This window comes from Pan paniscus, chromosome 18 (assembly GCF_029289425.2).
Source record: "Pan paniscus chromosome 18, NHGRI_mPanPan1-v2.0_pri, whole genome shotgun sequence".
Taxonomy (NCBI): Eukaryota; Metazoa; Chordata; class Mammalia; order Primates; family Hominidae; genus Pan; species Pan paniscus.
In genome coordinates this window covers 27536212-27555178 of record NC_073267.2, presented here as the reverse complement: position 1 = coordinate 27555178, position 18967 = coordinate 27536212, and the positions used below count along the sequence as shown (strand labels likewise).

Sequence of the window (18967 nt, the reverse complement as noted above, 5' to 3'; positions counted from 1 at the left end):
CCTCACATGTGCTGAGGCTGGTGCTATCACTGAATACATTCAATGCATGAGGTAATCCAAGTCCAATGACAGGCAGAGAGAGGCAATCTCAACTTTCTCCGTGAAGCCAGCTCCTTCGGCCAAGAGAACAAGAGGGAGAGAACAGGGATAGGGATAGAAAGTTTGACTAAAGGGGGAGGTCTCAGAAACAAATACAAGAGGACTGAAAAAAAAGAACTTCCCAGGGATCAATAAAAGAAACGAATAGCAGAACGGAGTGCCCAGCCGAGGTTAGAAACCAGAAATTTATAAGGACCCCAATCTGTATTCTCTGCCGTGAGCGCCAGACCAGAGTAAATGGATGATGGGATTCATCCTGGCTTGGGGACTGGTCTATGAGTCTGTGATTTAGACTCAGTCCTCGTCCTGGTGCCTATGGCATAAACACTTCCTATTTTATTGTGTGTTTTTTTCCTTTACTCTCAGCAGGAATCCCAGGGTAACAAAAGCCCTTATTTCCAAAGCCCTTTTCCCAAGCATTCACGGAAGCAGGTCCTCTCCCCTGACACCCTTTACAGGTGCTTCCACTGGGATGAAAACTAAGAAATGCTTTCTTTCCTAAATGACAGAAAAGAAGATATCTCCTGCTTGATCAAGCTATCTCTCGCCTTTGATTTGCAAAGTCACAGTGGAACCTGCAGCCTCATCTTCAAACGCGTCCTGCTCTTTTCTCTAGGGAAAGAAGGAACCAAAGTGGTTGCTAAATATTGCTTTTTCCATGAGTTGTAAGAAAGAACATACACCACTGCTTTTTTTTTTTCTTTTTTGCCTTTCTTGTAGATTTTTGATTGTCCCAAGGCTGTTCCCATGATCCTAGAAACAAACCGGTGACAAAAATTCAGCCTCTAAAGACATTTAAGGGTAAATATCCTTTGTTATGGAAACACAGGTGTAATTAAGTTGTAAGCAAAGATGTGGTAGAGGTAGATCTGTCAAAGAGATTGGAGCTTTTTGAAATTTGGCCGGGAAGGGAGACCATGTCCTTCCATGGTCCAGCACAGAACAGTGTTAGGGTTGCTGGGCATTAGCTCATCTTTACCTCTGTGGACCCACTGTGGAGGCAAGCAGGACATGAGATAATCGTCTCTCAACCTCTCATGAACCATAATTTGTCATTTCTCCAACCTGCTTCTAGTCTAATCCTGCAATTCCAGCTCATTTTATTCTCTTTTGTTCCAGGATATTTTATGTTTCTTCCAGGTAGAAACGAGCAGGGAAAAAGAAGTCAGAAATTTTCAGAAAGCTTAATATCAACTCTCCTCTCAAGTTGAGATATAAAGGAAGGAGATATCCAATATCTTCTACAGCCCAAGCTCCCTTTAATGATCAAATTCCAGATTTTTGTTTTTCCCAAGAAACCATCCTATCCATTCCTGCTTACTGGCTGGACAGCTTTTGTACTAACAAGAGAAAGATGGGCATCTTTCTCCTATTAAAGTTTCATGAGGACAGTTTAATGGGACTTCTTGTCCACAACCTTTCTTTAGCACCTGGCATAGTGATGATATATAAATGTTTACTCAATAATAGAGGAATGAAATAAATGATGAAGATTTCACAGCTCCTCGGTTTGGTTTAACAACTGTCACTGCCTAAATATTCCTCCTGTGTCTAATTTAGTTGATTCTGGATAGAGATAATTGCTCATGGCTTCCTCAGAACACTATCTTGCTCCTTACTCAAAGCTACTGCTCTAAGTCCTGGTTGACAGATGAAATGTAGAGCCAGCAAAGGGCAGTAGACAACTATGAGCACTGATCCAACACATACAGGTCTAGGTTCACCCACAGGTGTGCTCTCTGCAGGACTCTGAAGCACTCTCAGTCCAGCATGGTGAATATCTCATCAGTATCCTCTAACTTTGGGAAGGCCATCAGAAAAAATTGGACTACATTCCAATGAGAGAAGCCTGGGGCCCATTCAGAATCAAGCATACACTTAACCCCTGCCTCTAGAAAAAGCTATGCTCCTAGCATTTTTAGAAATATTCCATTTCCACGACCAATCTGTTAGGCAAAGCTACTTTTTTTTTTGAAGGATTATGAGTAGATCTTTTTTAAAATTTTTTAAAATTTTACTTTAATTACGCCTGTAATCCCAGCACTTTGGGAGGCTGAAGCGGGTGGATCACGAGGTCAGGAGATCGAGACCATCCTGGCTAACATGGTGAAACCCCATCTCTACTAAAAATACAAAAAAATTAGCCAGGCGTGGTGGCGGGCACCTGTAATCCCAGCTACTTGGGAGGCTGAGGCAGGAGAAGGCAGAGCTTGCAGTGAGCTGAGAGCACGCCACTGTGCTCCAGCCTGGGCAACAGAGCGAGACTCCATCTCAAAAAAAAAATTTTTTTACTTTAATTTCTGGGATACATGTGCTGAACGTACAGGTTTGTTACATAGGTATACATATGCCATTGTGGTTTGCTGCACCTATCAACCCATCATCTAGGTTTTAAGCCTCACATGCATTCGTTATTTGTCCTAATGCTCTCCCTCCCCTTTCCCCCCACCCCCACAACCTGCCCCGGTGTGTGATGTTCCCTTCCCTGTGTCCATGTGTTCTCCTTGTTTAACTCCCACTTATGAGTGAGAACATGCGGTGTTTGGTTTTCTGTTTCTATGTTAGTTTGCTGAGGATGATGATTTCCAGCTCCATCCATGTCCCTTGGAACCAACCCAAATGCCCATCATTGATAGATTGGATAAGGAAAATGTGGCACATATACACAATGGAATACTAAGCAGCCATGAAGAAGAATGAGTTCATGTCCTTTGAGGGGAAAAGCTACTTTTAAGTACACTTGAGTTATCTCCTGAGTCTCTGATTTGAGGGTAGTGGGAAGTGCACAGGACTAGAAGTCAGCAGATCCAGGTTGGAAGCCTTGCTCTTCTGTGTCATCTTAGGCAAAACAAGGTAATTCCTTTTTTTTTTTTTATTATTATACTTTAAGTTTTAGGGTACATGTGCACAACATGCAGGTTTGTTACATATGTATACATGTGCCATGTTGATTCCTAATTTTGCATTGGTACAATGAAGACATACGACATGGACTCTGAGGGTTCTTTACACCAAATTTCTCAGCCCCACTATTGACCTGCACTTGGATTCCTGCATCAACTTTTCCCAGTGCTCAGTGCTACCCTAAATGTCCTCTCTGACTTTCCATTGCCTTTTTTTTCTTCTCAAAATAGCCTGCCCTAGAAAAAAACGCTATGGGACCCAAGGTTCATGGGATAGATAATCTGACATCTTTGCAAGGGGAGGCTTCTCTCAGTAGACACCATGTGATATGTAGCTCTGGAAGGAAATGGTAAAGCAGAAGAAGCTAAATACGGAGATAACCCATCCCTGAAAGGATTCATCGAGGAAACTTGCTAGGGAGCACTTCCTGGGGCCAGGTGGTTAATAAGAGAAATCTCTATTGTTCTGGGTTTCAGTTTGAATGCAGATCTCTATTTTCTCCTGGAAAAGAACCAGGGAATGGGTTTGTGATGTCTGAGGCTGACCAGATTGAGAAGTATTAACCCCAAAGAGCTCCATATCTCACAGTCAGTCCTTCTTATGTCCCACAGTTATTACAACAACAGGGAGTTATGAATTCACTCACAGCCAGAAAGAAGCTGTGATGAAGATCTTTCTGATCCCCAAACATGAAAGACTGTTGTAGTTCTAGTCTGTTCACAGCCTCAGGGACCACTCCCCATGACATTGTTGTCTGCAACTAAAACTCAATATCAATTCTCCTGCCTATTTCAAAATAATTCTTTTCCACGTGGTCCGGAATGATTAGACAGGATCACAGCTATCCAAACTGACCTTTCCTGGGCTTAGAAAAACACCCTTTCAAATCATGTTGACTACTATTATTAGGGCAGGCTGTACTGTCACTTCCTTCTCCCATTATTCTGAGCCAGCCACTTCGTGGTTTTACTTCAGTCACTACCCTGCTTTGGAAGTTTGGAAAAGTCTCTTGCAAACCCAAGTCCTTACAGACCCCATCTTTAAAATACGGTCAAAAGACCTCATTATGCCTGAGCTAGAGGACAAGTCTACCTTATATTTTAATTTAATTAAAGCTGTGTATTGTGCAAGTGTGCTTTAATTTGAACTATTGCTGATTTTAGCACATTTACAGAAAAGATGAATTTCTAGTAGTTTGGTGTTTCCTTCTTGATGTATTAGTCAACAAGTAGCTGACACCTGAGGGTGTCATCAAAGACATCCCTTGACCTTGGACCAAGGGCAATACCAAGGAAACCATAGGTGGTAGAAGGAGCCTGGAGGGATTTATGTTCTCTATTAATGGCTTGGCTGTGGTCACTTAAAAAAAAGATAGCATCTTCCCTTCTGGGCAAATACTTTTCTTGTTAATCACATTCTTTATGCATCGCTCTCTCTCTCTCTCTTCCCCACCCCCCAAATATTTGTCTTATTAATTACCCAATCTTATAATTGTTATCTTTTCTTTTGTTAGTGTCTACCACTTTGTGCTTTGTAAGAATTGTCTTATAATTTGGGATAAGACTAAATGCTGCTGAGTGTGGTCTCTATTGCAACAAGTACTTGGTGGTCTTCCCTTCTCCCTACTTGGTTGTCTTCCCTTCCCCCTACTTGGTTATCCTCCATATTACCTCCCCCTACCCTGCTTCATTTCATGTGCACTCTGTATGTCCCTCCTCATTTAGCCTAAATCCATGTCCGTCTTCCCCACTGGGCTGGGAATACCAAGTGTCAATTGTCAAGGTGAGTCAGCTTTGCTCTTCCCCATATCTCTTCCTGTTGCCAATTGGTCACTCTACAGATGTGTGTGTGTGAATTAAAGACTGAATAAAACATGACAGCTTCTAGAGCAGCGTTGTTTTCCACAGCAGCATTGTTTTCCCATAGCCCAGGGACACTAGAGATTCTTGCTTATCTTCCATTCATGGACATATATTTTCTTAGCCTTGATTTCCTGCCTTGACGACAGAAAATGTACTATTATTACCTCATCATGTAAGACATTTCACAATTTGAGAAAGTGGTTCCATGTATCTCTTATGTCTGAAAATGACAAGTCTACATTCTTTTGAGAAACTGGGAAATGCATGAACTCATCTCTTTCCACCCTAAGTTGTTACAGGAAGAACTGAGGAGATCCACCAATCCCATCTTATTTCTGGAAAACTACAAGAGCTACTCCCAAGGATGTGCCCTGCTTCCCAAACATCTTTGTCTTCCATGTAAACTTTTAGGATTCAGAGCTTCAAGCACTGAATACATAGCCTGCAAGCTCAAAAACATTGCCCTCACCTTCATTTCAAGAGAATATATTTGGCTCTGTATGAATTAATCTTGAAGCCTTGTTATACCTGAAAGAACCTTGAGAATGTAGCAAGGGAAAGGCCACAGTGAGGAGAACCCATCTATGAATTCGGTGGAGAAGAGACCCTGTCTTTGGGTAGGGGAGAAGGTTTTGCATTTGAGTGTCTGAAATTCAGCCCATTCAGTGCCATTTATAGGGAGCTCTTCTTCTGGCCTTGGCTTTAAGCAAATCAATGGTGCTTCACTTTCTCTTTGCACTCTCATCATTGTTTGGTCTGAGTAAAACAGCGCTTTCACCTGAACATACTCCCTGGAATGCTATAAAGGCATGTTGTTCTGGAAGGGGTTTTGGGAACCGTTTTTTCTCCTCCTCTTCTTCCTTCTTAATCTTCTTCACAATTATCTTCTTCACCATCATCATCACCATGGTCATCTTTATCACCATCAATCCTGCAGTATGATGGCCATCACCATCATTATCATTATCTTTATCATCATCAGCTCTGCATCATTATCATCATCATTGCAACACCATCATCATCCTTATCACCATTACCTCCACAGATCATATCAACATCATCATCATCACCATCACGACCATAATCATCACCATCAGCTCTGCATCACCATCATTGTCATCACCATCATTATCACCATCATCATCACGACTATCATCATCTTTATCGCCATCAGCTCTGAGTCATCATCATCATTATCATCCTTATCACCATTAGCTCCACAGATCATCATCACCATCACTACCATCACCATCACCATCGCTACCATCACCATCACCACCATCATCACCATCAGCTCTGCATCATCATCACCATCATCATCATTGTCATCACCATCATCATCCTATCACTCTGCAGTATCATCACCATCACCATCACCATCATCATCTTTATTACCATCAGCTCTGCATCATCATCATCATCATCACTATTCTTGTGTCAATGAAGTACTTTATTCTTTTCAAATACTTTCCTATCTATTAACTCATTTTGATCATCAGAAAAACTCTGGGTTGTAGGCCAGCAGGAATTAAGTATACTTATGTTACAGATATGAAAACTAATGTTCATATTGATAAATCTAGTTGTCCAAGACACAGACAGAGGCAAGGATAAGACCCAGTGACGCCCTTTTCTGACCATAGTGAGGCAATGGAGAAGTTTTCTTTGTTAAATAAAGAGGTGGGTGAATGAGAGGGGAAAAGATTTGGGGTCGTAAAGAAGTGAGGCTTAGACTGGACTCCTAGTGCTAAGGGATTGAGCAGGCCACACTCTCCTGAACTTAAAATTTGATCTGAGGGGCTCCTAAAGTTTGCAAGGAATCCCAAAGAAGGGTCACATATTTACTATTCTAAAGTCGTGGTTTTCATACACAGTCTAAAAGATAAATGGGCTGCTGGGTGCTTTTGATTATTATTGTGTTTTGAGCTGGTAGGTCTAAGTCGCAATGTCAAGGCTTTCACACCTTTCAGGTACAGAATGATATTGACAGAAAGAGATGAATACGGGAGCAATGACAGCTGCACTATTTGGGAGGATGAATTCTCCTTTTCCCATCTCTGAACCACACACAGCAGCCTTCCCAGAGCCATGAATCATCCATTTGAGGGAAAGGAGGGGGATAGAAAATTAAACATAATTTATGCTTTGCTAATTGAAATCAAATACAAAATTCAATCTCCCGTGAGTTGCAATGCTCACGTTTAAATAGGGCGGAATTATTATTAACCTGACTCTATTTCAGCAAGTTGACTTAGCTTTTCTGGATAGAAAATAATTCCTTCATCAAGTCTCCACATTGCAGAAAGGGACGTGGCTAAGTGGGTCACTCCCAGAGTGACAAGGATCAAGCTAGAGTAGGCACTGAAGAAAATGGACCTTAAACATATCAAATTTGCATTTCTCTTCAGAACCACGAGTTTTCAACTATAACACCAAACACTATTAAATATAAAAATCCCCTAGGTCCCAAGGCTTAGCCCTCTGCCCTCTTTCTCCAGGAAATTTTAACCTCCTGTTGTATGCAAGGATGTATAAAAAATTTAAGGAGGCTTCTCCACTTTTATTTCCCAGGTGAAGTGGCTTATTCACCATTGGCTACCACATTACAAAATGGATTTGCTTGTCATATTTTGGGGACATATTTATGTGAGGACACATGTTTTGGAGGCAAGTCTTAATGTTCTGGGCTTTTAAAGACACGTAGACAACCAGGAAGATGGAAAATGGATAGTAGGGGTGACTGAGGGTCCAAATGAATATGTGCCTGCCCAGAACGGAGGTGATGAGAGTAAGCTAGATTAATAGGTCATTTATTTCTTTAAAGCAGTGCTACAACCAGATTCTCCTTTGACTGTCTAAGTTATAAGGGTAACACTTAACCCTCTTGCCACTGAACTCCAAAAGAGCACATGTTTCTGCAGGGAAGCCATAACACTGTGGAGGTCACCTCTGTTGGAAATAATTCCGAGAAAAGCAAAAGCATAAAAGGAGGTAGGAGGGAGGGAGTGGAGGCAAAGAAATATACAGACAAGCCTTTTCCTCCAGTTGCTCTCAGTTCCAGCTTCCCTAAGAATATTTTTGAAAGGATGAATTCCTGAGCCTCACCTTAGAGTTTCTGACTCATTAACAGGTCTGAAACAGAGCTCAGGGAGCAGTAAGCTTGAACAAACTCCATGGCTGACTCTGATGGGTAGGGAGGGCTGAAACTCACTCACTCCTTGCTCTGCTTATGAAACCAAACCCCGCATGAGTCCCACAGTTTGCCCTTCTAAATATGCGTGCATCTTCTTCCTTCAAATGTATATGCACGCATTTTGATCTGTTTCTTTTTTTACATTGATAGTGCAGGTATATCTGTTGCTTTCAGCTCAATAACTGCTTTACTATCTGGAAAAATTATTTGTAAGGTTGCTTTTGAATCTGGCATATCAGTCCATTCCTTGTTGGAAATGGTTAAGACAGGAAAAAGCTGCACTCCTTTTAGGACCCACTTGCTTTGTACTATTGCAAGATTCACTGTGCCCTGCAGACAGAACCTTCTGAAGATTCTTGCCTCTGGGACTTTCTAGCCATCTCAGAGAGATGATGCTCCTGGCATTCCAGGGGAGGCGGGAAGATGGAGATGATCAACACAAACACACCGTCGAAACCCATTAATCAGGTTGCATTAAGCTTTATAACAACACGGTTTTCATTTAGCGGGAGAAATGACAGTTTAATAACAGCTGAACAGATTTAACTCCCCCCACTCATACAAATTTCCAGTTTTACTAGAACAATTCCTGGTTTTGGAGATCTGTGAACAAGTGCTTTATGTCAAATGATGCATTTTAATTGACTCAAACTGATGGGAAGGGACACTTCATTCAGCAGCCCTTGATGGGGGTTTCTGCAGACAGCCCTTGCTCACCCCCAACCCTTATAAACTGGATCTGATGAATGGAGTCAGCTTTCTCGCCACTACCTCACTCTCTGCCATCTCTAAATAGAGAAAATGAAGCCCGAGGAGGTGGTGGTGGGGCAAATTGGAAGAATGCTGACTGCTCCTTTCCCCATTACATGGCTAAGGATTATTCCTAATAACAGACTTGTCAACTCTCTGGTCTTTGCCCTTCTGGGGACCCTAGGGGACAGAGTCCACCCCAAAAACATGCTCAGAACTACAGTGCTTGGGAGAGATGGTCTTCAGGTAAGGTAACCTCCCACCAAGAGGACAGGATTTCTTCTTTTACCCCCAGATATGGCCACTCTTCTCTGCCAACCCCAGAGCTCTGACCTCAGTTACAATTACTCTACTCTTTGAGCAGCCCTGTGGGCCTTATCCGAACACAAGGGCATATGCTAAGCTTCTCCACAACCCAGGATACTCATGAAGAGTGAGACCCAACTCCATTTAGAGGGCTCTTGGAAAGAAGGCTTCAAGGGGTGTCAGCTTTCATTTTCCTTGTGTGTGTGTGTGTGTGGATGGGTGTGTGTTTTCTTTTTCAGTGAGGAATGTGCATGCCTCTGCCTTCATGATGTGGGGAGGGAGGAAGTCAGGGGTTGTGGGATGAGACCTTTAAAGAGAAGACTAGAAACACCTTAGAGGGAGGACCTTGCTCCCTAGGAGTCCTGGAGCACTCAGCCACAAAGTGCATTCTGGAGAGAAGCCCAAGCAGAGGTTTAGACAGCAGGTGCCCATGACAGATACAGGGCTAGAACCCTGGCTCCCCAAGCTAAAGTGAGAACCCCTATAAAGCAGACCTTTTTTGTCACTCACATATACATTAATAGCACTGTCTCTGACATTGACAGCTATTTATCCTCTGTCTTCAGGCTATATTAACTAGCAGAAGATAGGAATGAACAGTGGGTTCTGGTGGCCATCTGGTCAACCAGATGCTGCTGCCCAGATGGGCCTGGTTCCTCCATGGGGATGCCATGGGATCCACCTGTTTGCCTAAGCTAACAGCACTGGAGGCAATCCTGGCTGCATGAAGGAGGAGGAGATCTACTTGGCACTCCAGCAAGTGAAGCTGCAGAAGCTGGGGTATTCAAGGACTCAGGCAAGGAGCCTCCTTAGCTTATTGACTAGCCTTCCTCTGCCTCTCTAGCCTCATTTATCACCCTCTTCCTGTTCCCACTGAAAATCTTGACCAGTCATTTGGTAAAACATCATGTTGAAGGGTTTGTAGAATTTCCTCAGTCTGTGGATGACATCTGGGTCAATGCGAGGATGAGTCCGACCTTTGCTCTTGCCTAAGCACCTCGGGGTACTGCTGTCTTCCGGCTTCTTTAGGCAAGGGAACCCCTTGGTTTTGTTGAAATAGAAATGCTTCTCAGTCACAACACGTTTGAGGCCTAGAAAATCCTGTACTTTGGCCATTTCCCCGGCGGGGTCCACAATGAGTCGCTCACCACTGACAAAGAGGATCTGGGAGAGGGGGAAATACTGGAGCCAGTTTTCCAGATGCAGCGCATAGATCCCTATTCGAATGGCACTCCAGGAAGCATCGATCAGCCCGAGGGTCCGGTTTTTGAAGGCCAGCACCTCAAAGGTGGGGATCTCGGGTTTCTTTGACAGTGTCTGCGTGTAGTCAGAGATGGCCCTGGTCACGGGGTTTCTCACCACCACAATCAGTTTGATGTCCTTGGCCATGGAGTGAATGCGCTTGGGAGCCTCATTTGTCACAAAGTAACTTGGAGTCTTCTCCATGGTTATTTGCCCATCCAAAGTCTTGGGCATCACATTTCTAGGAGAGGGAGGAAAAAGGAAGAGAATGGTTATTCCTGTCCAGAAATATCTGAACTTCTTTGCACAAAATGTGTGATATAAACAACCTAGTTTGGAACCACCAAATACAATTGATAAACTCTTGCAAGTTCTTCTTACCTATATCTCCCGACTATAGTCTTACCTTGGCTACGTATTATCAGAAAAGGCAACACAAGGCATATACATTCTCTCCCTTATATATCCCTAGGTTTAAATGGCTATTCTACCTCTTACCAGTTAGGTTTAAGCTAGATACACCCTTGATTTCTCTACGTATTAGTTGTATAATCCCTGAAACGGAGATAATGATAGCACTGACTTCACACTGTAGTATAAGGATTAAGGGAGATAATGCTCAAAAAGCATTGAGCAATGAAGCTGGCATGTGTAAGAGTTCAATAAATTAAAGAAATTATTATTGTTGTAGTAGTTTTTAGAAAATCTTTGAGCTCAACGAGACCTCAAAGCTTATCTAGTCCAGGATTGGCAAACTACCCCTGCCTCCTATTTTCGTCTAACTCACAGATAAGAATGATTTGTAATCACTGAATTGTTGTTGAAAAAAAAGCCAAAAAGATAATAATAATAATATTTTGTGATGCATGAAAATTATATAGAATTCAAATTTCAATGTTTATAAATAAACTTCCATTGCAACACAGCCACATTCATTCATTTACATATTCATCTAGGCTGCTTTTACAGTAAAACAGCAGAGCTGAGGAGGTAAGACAGAGGCCATATGGCCCAAAGCCTAATGTATCTACTCCTTATTCCTTTAAGAAAGAGTCTGCTGATCCCTGACTTGGTCCAAAGGTATTATTGTGCAAATGAGAAAACTGAAGCCCAGGGACAGGGAATAAACATGGAAATCAGACAGGCTTTGTGACCTCAGCAAATTGAATTATATCTTCGAGCCTTATTATCCTCATTTGTAAAATCCTAAAACCTACCTCAAATCCCAGCACTTTGGGAGGCTGAGGAAGGCAGATCACAAGGTCAGGAGTTCAAGACCAGCCTGGCTAATATGGTGAAACCCCATCACTACTAAAAATACAAAAATTAGCCAGGCATGGTGGCGTGCACCTGCAGTCCCAGCTACTTGGGAGGCTGAGGCAGGAAAATCACTTGGACCCAGGAGGCAGAGGTTGCAGTGAGCCGAGATTGTGCCACTGCACTCCAGTCTGGGTGACAGAGTGAGACTCCATCTCAATCAAAAAAAAAAAAAAAAGAAAGAAAAGAAAAGAAAATTCAGTTGAGAGGAAAATGACATATAAGATGAAAGATCTAGCATAGGTATGGCTCAATATATGGGATTTTATTCTTTCTTTGCTCCCAAAATTGCCCAGCAAGCCACTGACAGATCCCATACGAGGGTCAGTATCTCTTGGTTCCTTTGCTAAGGCTGCTCCTCCACTCCCATTCCTCCATCCGAGTTTGCCTCCAGAGTAGCCTTATCTTATTTGGGAGCTCCAAGATATTAATATTAAAGGGGTTTGATGCCATTTTCCCCTAATCTCAATGTGGCAGGCTTATCAATGATAAAATTAAGCTTAGAATGCCATTATACAGTCAATTTGCTACAGGCATATGTAGACCAAAGTTAATTGACGATAAACCTGTTCAATACCTGTCAGTACAGCAGGCCATCTGCCACCATGTGCTCCATTAAATCTATTCACTTCCGAGCCTTGCACCAAAGTGGTGCATTTAGGATTACACAAGACCTCTTTGTTATGATGACATGCTTTTAAATGTCTTAGCTAATAAAACTTAATACAGACGAAGATCCCCTAGCTTCTCCTACCATAATTAAATTTATTTACTATCGCGCGTGTGGAGAAAGAATGACTTTTCTTTTATCTCTAATTCACATGCTCTGTCAATAATTAATTGCAACTGGGTTTTGAGCTTTCTCGGCAAGCACTTTTATGAGGCAAGAGGAATTTGCCTCGTAGAGAAATTCACAAAGAGCTGGATGTTGTTAGTATAATGGTTGGGCAGCGTGGTGTTTTCAGATCAAAGCAATAGCCCTGGCCATAAACAACCATGCTCATCTTGGAGTGACGTATTCTCCAAAGTAGTTTGAATGCCTTTGTGTGTGTCTGTTTGGTTCTCAACAGATCAATTTGTCTAATTTGGAGGAACAGGGCTAAGGAATGCAGCCCCTGGGAATCAGATTTGCCTGAATTAAGAGTTCTGATTACCCATGCTACCTTGATGAAGTTACTTAACCCATTTTGAGCCTTAATGTTTCATCAAAGAAAACAGGGTTAATAAAAGGCCATGCCTCATAGGATTTTAATGAAGATTAAATGTCATAATGCAGGTAAATCACTTAGGATCATGCCGGTTCAATGTCAGAATTTTTTTAACTTAAGCCAGCTGGCCAAAATCAGGATTATTCTTATAGTAATTCTTACAGAAGGGCAAGGAAAAAAAAATACTTCATTTGACCAAATGGAAAAGGCTGAAAAACATGGGAGCTAAGGAACTGATCTAGAAAAAAGTATACTCTAATTCATGCCAATATCATCAATTGCACTTCCGGATCTGGAGGCTGGTGTCCAACAAGGGAGCTACCATTAGCTCAGCCTAAGTATAGAAAATATACTGACCATCTTATTTTTATTCCAAGTGGAGAGATATATTCCCTTGTTTCATTATGCAACTCATATCATATTATAAAAATATTAGATAAATCTTGATGCAAAAACACATCACCTGAAAATAGCTATTTTTATATGGCCTTTTCCAGATTTTAGTTCCCCTGATGTATTTTTGACACACAAAAATAAACACATTATTTTGTTGCATTTTTCTTTAGTGTAGGAGCAGCTGCTCAACTTTTCTTTTCATCCATTCTTCACCTTTGCCTTCTTAGACCTCAATGCTTCTCTTTGCATTGAGCCCCATTCAAATTCATCTCCTTTACTTCAGCTGATTGAAGATCCGTCAAGATCTTTGTGGATCTTGAGTCTTTTATCTGAAGCATCTGGGACAAAATCATACCCAACATATAAGCTGGTAGATTTAGCAGAGTAGATGTGTGCCTAACTTACTGCTTGTTGCAAAAGGAAATAAGAGAAGGCATTGCAGAAGGCTTTGGAGACAGCAGAGGGGAGCAGAGGAGACTAAATAGCTTTGACCTTCATGCTACCCATGAATGTGAAAAGTATATACTTTAGGAGAGTTTTTGCATTTGGGGCACACATGGGGAGACTATCTCATTGAGCCATGATTCAACCAATGTGGCATGAGTTATCCAGTTATTTTGTCCATCAGAAGATATCCAGTAGTTGCTTGAAATCTATAAAGGACAAAGCTCCCTTTCCTCAAACTGATTCTGAATCAGTTATAGTCATTCATTCATTCTTTCATTCATTCCATAAATGATCACTTATGGGTAATGTAACAGTAAACAAAACCGATGCAGTCCCTTCCTCCACTAAGCTACCAGTCTAGCTCCCGCAGCTGATACATAAAGAGCTCTTTATAGCATCATATAATGAACTATTTAAGTCAACAGAGCAGGCATCATTATTACTCCAGTTTTACAGAGAAGGAAACAGGACCAGAAGCTAAAGATTTGTTCCAAGGTCTCACTAAGTATGTATTTTGTTTCTAAGTTGAGTGGCTGAGCAAGAGTAATTCAACACCAGGATCAGTGACAGGTCCTGGCAAATAACAGGTTCTCAGTGCCTATCTGTTGAGTGAATAGATGGGTGAATGACAAGCCATTAATCTCCACTCCTAAGTGTAGGCCAGTCCTAATGCTAGGTTTTTGTTGTGAAAGGTTTTGATGCCTTAATCTTCCTTTTCCCCACTTTCATCTCTCACCTGGGGCTCTGATCCAGTAACTACTTCCAAACCATGCTGGTCTCCCTCTTCCTGTAAGATTAGAGGAGGCATCTCTCCTGTGGATAGGACAAAACCCCCTGCTAACCTGGGCTTTGGATCTTATTCCCTTCCAACCTTTCAGGCACTTTTTCTCTCAATTTCTCTTCTCTCTTCTAGGTTTTAAGTAAGTTCATTTTAACTGCATCTGACACTTCAATATACTCATGTTCTCACATTTTGGTGTGCTTGAGAAACAGAAGGAAGACCAGTAATGCTGGAGGGCAGTGAGCAAAGGTAAGAAAGTCAGAAAATAGGGCCAGGGAGACAGACAGGGAATAGACTATGGAGGGCCTTATGGGCCATGGAAAAGGTACTGGAATTGTTTTCCTCATGTGATGAGAAGCCACTGAAGAATATCTCACAGAAGAATGTGATAAAATTTACACTTAATTTTATTTTTCTGGTAACTTTGCTGAGAAAAGATAGGAGTGTGGCAGAGATAGAAGGAAAGTAACCTGCTAAGAGACAATTTTAGGAGAGAAAGAGAGAAATGGTGGGGGCCTGGGTGTAGGTGGAGAGGGCAACACAGAAAGAAGTGCTCAGAATAGGAGTAGATTTTAAAATAAGGCCAGCAGTCCTTAATGATGGGTGGGATGTATGTGCAAGAGAAAGAGAAGCATCACAGGTGACACCAACATTGTTGGCCTGTGCCAGTGGCTACATGGTAGCATGATTTACTGATGTGGACACTACTGGGAACAGGGCAGGTTTTAGTGGAAGATACCAAGTCAATTTCAGACTTGTAATATGAGATACGTCCTACATACCCAGGTGGAGGGATTGAGTAATCATGTTGACACAGGAGGCTGAAATCCAAGGGAGATCCAGATAAGAAGTGGACATCTATGTCCTGTGTTCAAGTTCCACCTGCCAGGGAGTAGGGAGAAGAATGTCTGCCCTCTTTACCTTTGTTAGAAGAAGACACGACTGTCCTCTGCCTATGCTGGGAGTTCTCTCAGAACTGAAAGGTGTTCAGACGCTAGGTGTGCAAAAAAAATTGTGTTTTATTTCATTACAAAGATGTTAATGAACTTCTTCTAATTCCCAGAGTCCTTGTTAACTACCTGCGTTACAGAGCTTAGAATAATGTCATAATATGATTTGTTCCCATGTCTTTCATGGCTAGTCTCAGTTCCTTGGGGCTGTAGGCAAAGTTTTAATCACCTTTGTATCCCCAGTGCCAAACACAGTGTCTGACATGTACTAGCTGCCCCATTACTATTTGTGGTTATTGGATGGAAAACAAATTACATTCCAATGAATACATGGTCCGTGGAAGTCAGGAGAATTGGGACATGCAGGACACGGCTCATCTAAGTAGGTGTTCCATGCATGGGGTTCAGCGTTTCTGAGTTTCCTCCCATCCCTGTCTGAAAGACCATGCACTTCAGCGTGAACCATATGGTGAGAAAACACTGCATCTGGGCTTGGCACAGCTCGTTAACAGTATCTTGGGCGCTCAGAGCAGCCGTGACATCAGCGTCAACACACAGTCCTGAAGCGAGAATCATTCCGCAAGATCACACATCTGCTCTCACAGCCCCAAATGTTTATGAGACACTCTCCAACTCACTCGCCCTGTCCCCACTGCACTCTCCTGGTCCTGGTGCTTTGCTAAGAACAGCCCAGTTTCTCTTTTGAAAGAGTTTGGGTCTCACTCTGTTGCCCAGGCTGGAATGCAGTGGTGCAATGATGGCTCACTGCAACCTTGAATTCCTGGAGCACAGCCACTTTTGAATGCAGGTCAGCCTCTGGGGTCCTCACAGAAACAATAACAATAGTTAACATGCAGCCTAGACTGAGCACAGCCATTCACTGAGTGCTCACTCCATGCTATGTTCTGAGGCTGAGAGTGCAAATTCTGAAGCTAGACTGACGTCTCCAAGCATTTTCAGACATTGGACTCACCAGCCCAGTAGTTAAGATCAGAGACTCCAGGATCTAGACTTACCAAGTTTGCATCCACTGATTAACTGTGTGATCCTTGGCAAATTACCTAACTTAAGTAATATGGGTCTATTTCATTATTTGAAAACCAGGCATCATACTAATAATACCCCTTCTCATGGGGAGTTTGAGAGGATGAAATGACTTAATATCTTGAAGAGTGACTCTCATATAGTAAGTTCTCAATGCAGTAGCTATTAATTTTTAAAACAACTCTTTAAATAAGGTTTTATTGTAATCCCCACTTTAGGGATCAGGAAACTGAGATCTAATGACTTGATTAATTTACCCAAAGCCAGAAGAGGTGGAGTCGGAATTCAATCCCAAGTCTGTCTGACACCATAGCCCAAGCTCTTGGCTACTGCCTGACAATGCTTAACCAAACTGTAAAACCTCAGCAAGGTTACATGACTGGCCCAAAGTCACTTGTAGGTGGCAAAGTTGAATCTTAAAAGGAGACACATTATGTGTTCTGCAAAGCTGAGCTATCCCTGACTTGCCACTGGGAGTTACAGACACCCAGACCAGAATCCCTAGAAATTCTTGCCAGATCAAGCTACATCATTCAATTTGTGATATCTCTCTCCAGGGCCTCCTCAACTGAAGCAAATGGATACCATCATGAATGTCGAGGGAGAAAGCAATCACCCGGATTAGATATAAAGTGCCCATTCTCTCTGGAAGGGTCAGGAGTGGAGCTTGCCTTTGGCTTGCCTGAATTAGAGGTGTGTGGGCATCTTACATTTTCCCAAATGTGTTATCCAGTGGAACAAATGGTGCATAAATTAGCAATATTTTCTGAGCCCTGCTGATGAACCCAAGAGGATGGTGGTTAGAGCAAGGGCATGGGGTGAAGCAGGGCCAGTTCCCCTGCACAGAAGAAAGAAACTCAAAATTAAATGGAGCACCTGCTTACTTGCCAAGCACTGAGCAGGGCAATTTCACATATTATCCTAGTTAAGTCTCACAAGTACCATACAATTCACTGAGCCCATTATAGAGATGCAAAAACTGGGAGTCAGAAAGACAAAGAACCTTGTCCAGGGATGCATAGCCGAGACCTTGCCCTGCCCAGTTATGCTGGAAAGTTCATTGTGTTTTTCAAACCAAAATTCATGAATTCTGAAAATCCTGAAGGCAAAAAGTCAAACCGTTTGGAGACTACATTCTTAAATAGAAACCCAAGAACAGGATCTGTACATATGGCCCTGAGGCTCTAGGGCTTTCAGTAAAATTGCAGCCAAGAAAGAAGGAATCCTGAGTTATGGTTCTGACTGAATAGCTAACTTGCTGAATTAAGTAAGAACAGGGACTTTCCTTCCCTGGACCTCAAATTGCTTTGCAACAAGAGGGTCAGGTTAAAAGATATTCCCTCATTAATTCCACTGAGTATGTATTGGTGCTTATTATGTACCAACTATGGGGTATATGTTGATGATAAAGCAGGCATGGTCCCTGCCCTTCAATAGACTGTATGTTTTTGGAGGAAAGGTCTGTATATCCCATTTAGTAACATGATCTGTGGTTCAGATGGGACATTTTTGCTGTCCCATCAAACAGAATGATAAGTGTCAAATCTCAGCTGCATTGCCACATGCCTACGAGAGAGGAGACAGAAAGGAATGGGACAGAGAAGAGGAAAGGAGGAAGAGGAGGAGCAAAGGATGAAGGATGAAGGAGACTAGAGGGTAAAATAAGGAGGAATAAAGATAAGAGGAAGAATGGGAGGAGAAGGGGAAAGAGGAGCTCGGCTTGGAAGATGCACAAATAATTGAAATACTGAGAAAAAATGAAAGAAGCATCCCAGGTTTAAATAACACATGACCACACATTGGGAGAAATTTTCAAACTGAGGTCTCAAGCAATATTTGTTGTTTTAAAGTTTGTGCCAGGCAGGTACATATGTTTTAGGATGAGAAGGTTTAGGTTTGTCAGAGACATTCCACTGAGGTTGTAGTGGCAATAGCCCTACCAAAGCAGGCTGAGAAGGTAGATACTCATTATTCCCCATGATATCCGTGAGTAATCTGAGGCTCAGAGAAGTTAAGTGTCTTGCCTAAGATCACACAGCTCGTATGTGGCAGAGTCAGGATCTGAAACCCAGCAGAGCCAATGCTCCTTAACCCCATTCAGTGTGACAAAGGAGAGGAAGATCCAGAATGGAACTAGAGGCAGGAGAAGGAGACAGAGCAGTGATTTCAGGAGGAGAAATGAGGGTTTGTCAACATTCTTACTTGGGGAAAGAATCCCTGGTAACAACAGACATGAATTTTGTTTTGTTTTGAGTAAGGATCTCACTATGTTGCCCAGGCTGGTCTGAAACTTCTGGTTTCAAGCAATCCTCCTGCCTTGGCCTCCCAAAGTCCTGAGAGTACTGGCATGAGCCATCGTGACTGACTCAGACAGGAAAGTTCACCAGGTCTTAAGGCATGGCAGCAGGGATGTGGTCCAGATCAAGGGGAGCAACGTTTAGGAATTTCCTGCTTAATGGCTTTGATTT

At 42.4% G+C, this 18967-nt stretch overlaps 1 protein-coding gene across 1 annotated transcript in view; it reads right to left on the bottom strand.

The window, feature by feature from the left end:
• Nucleotides 1-8553: 8553 nt before the first annotated feature.
• Nucleotides 8554-18967, bottom strand: part of HS3ST4 (heparan sulfate-glucosamine 3-sulfotransferase 4) — a 442976-nt gene continuing 432562 nt past the window's right edge. The window contains exon 2 of the mRNA XM_034951138.4: nt 8554-10597. Coding sequence (XP_034807029.3) covers nt 9961-10597 — 637 coding nt within the window. The 3' untranslated portion in view covers nt 8554-9960. The remainder of the gene's footprint in view (nt 10598-18967) is intronic.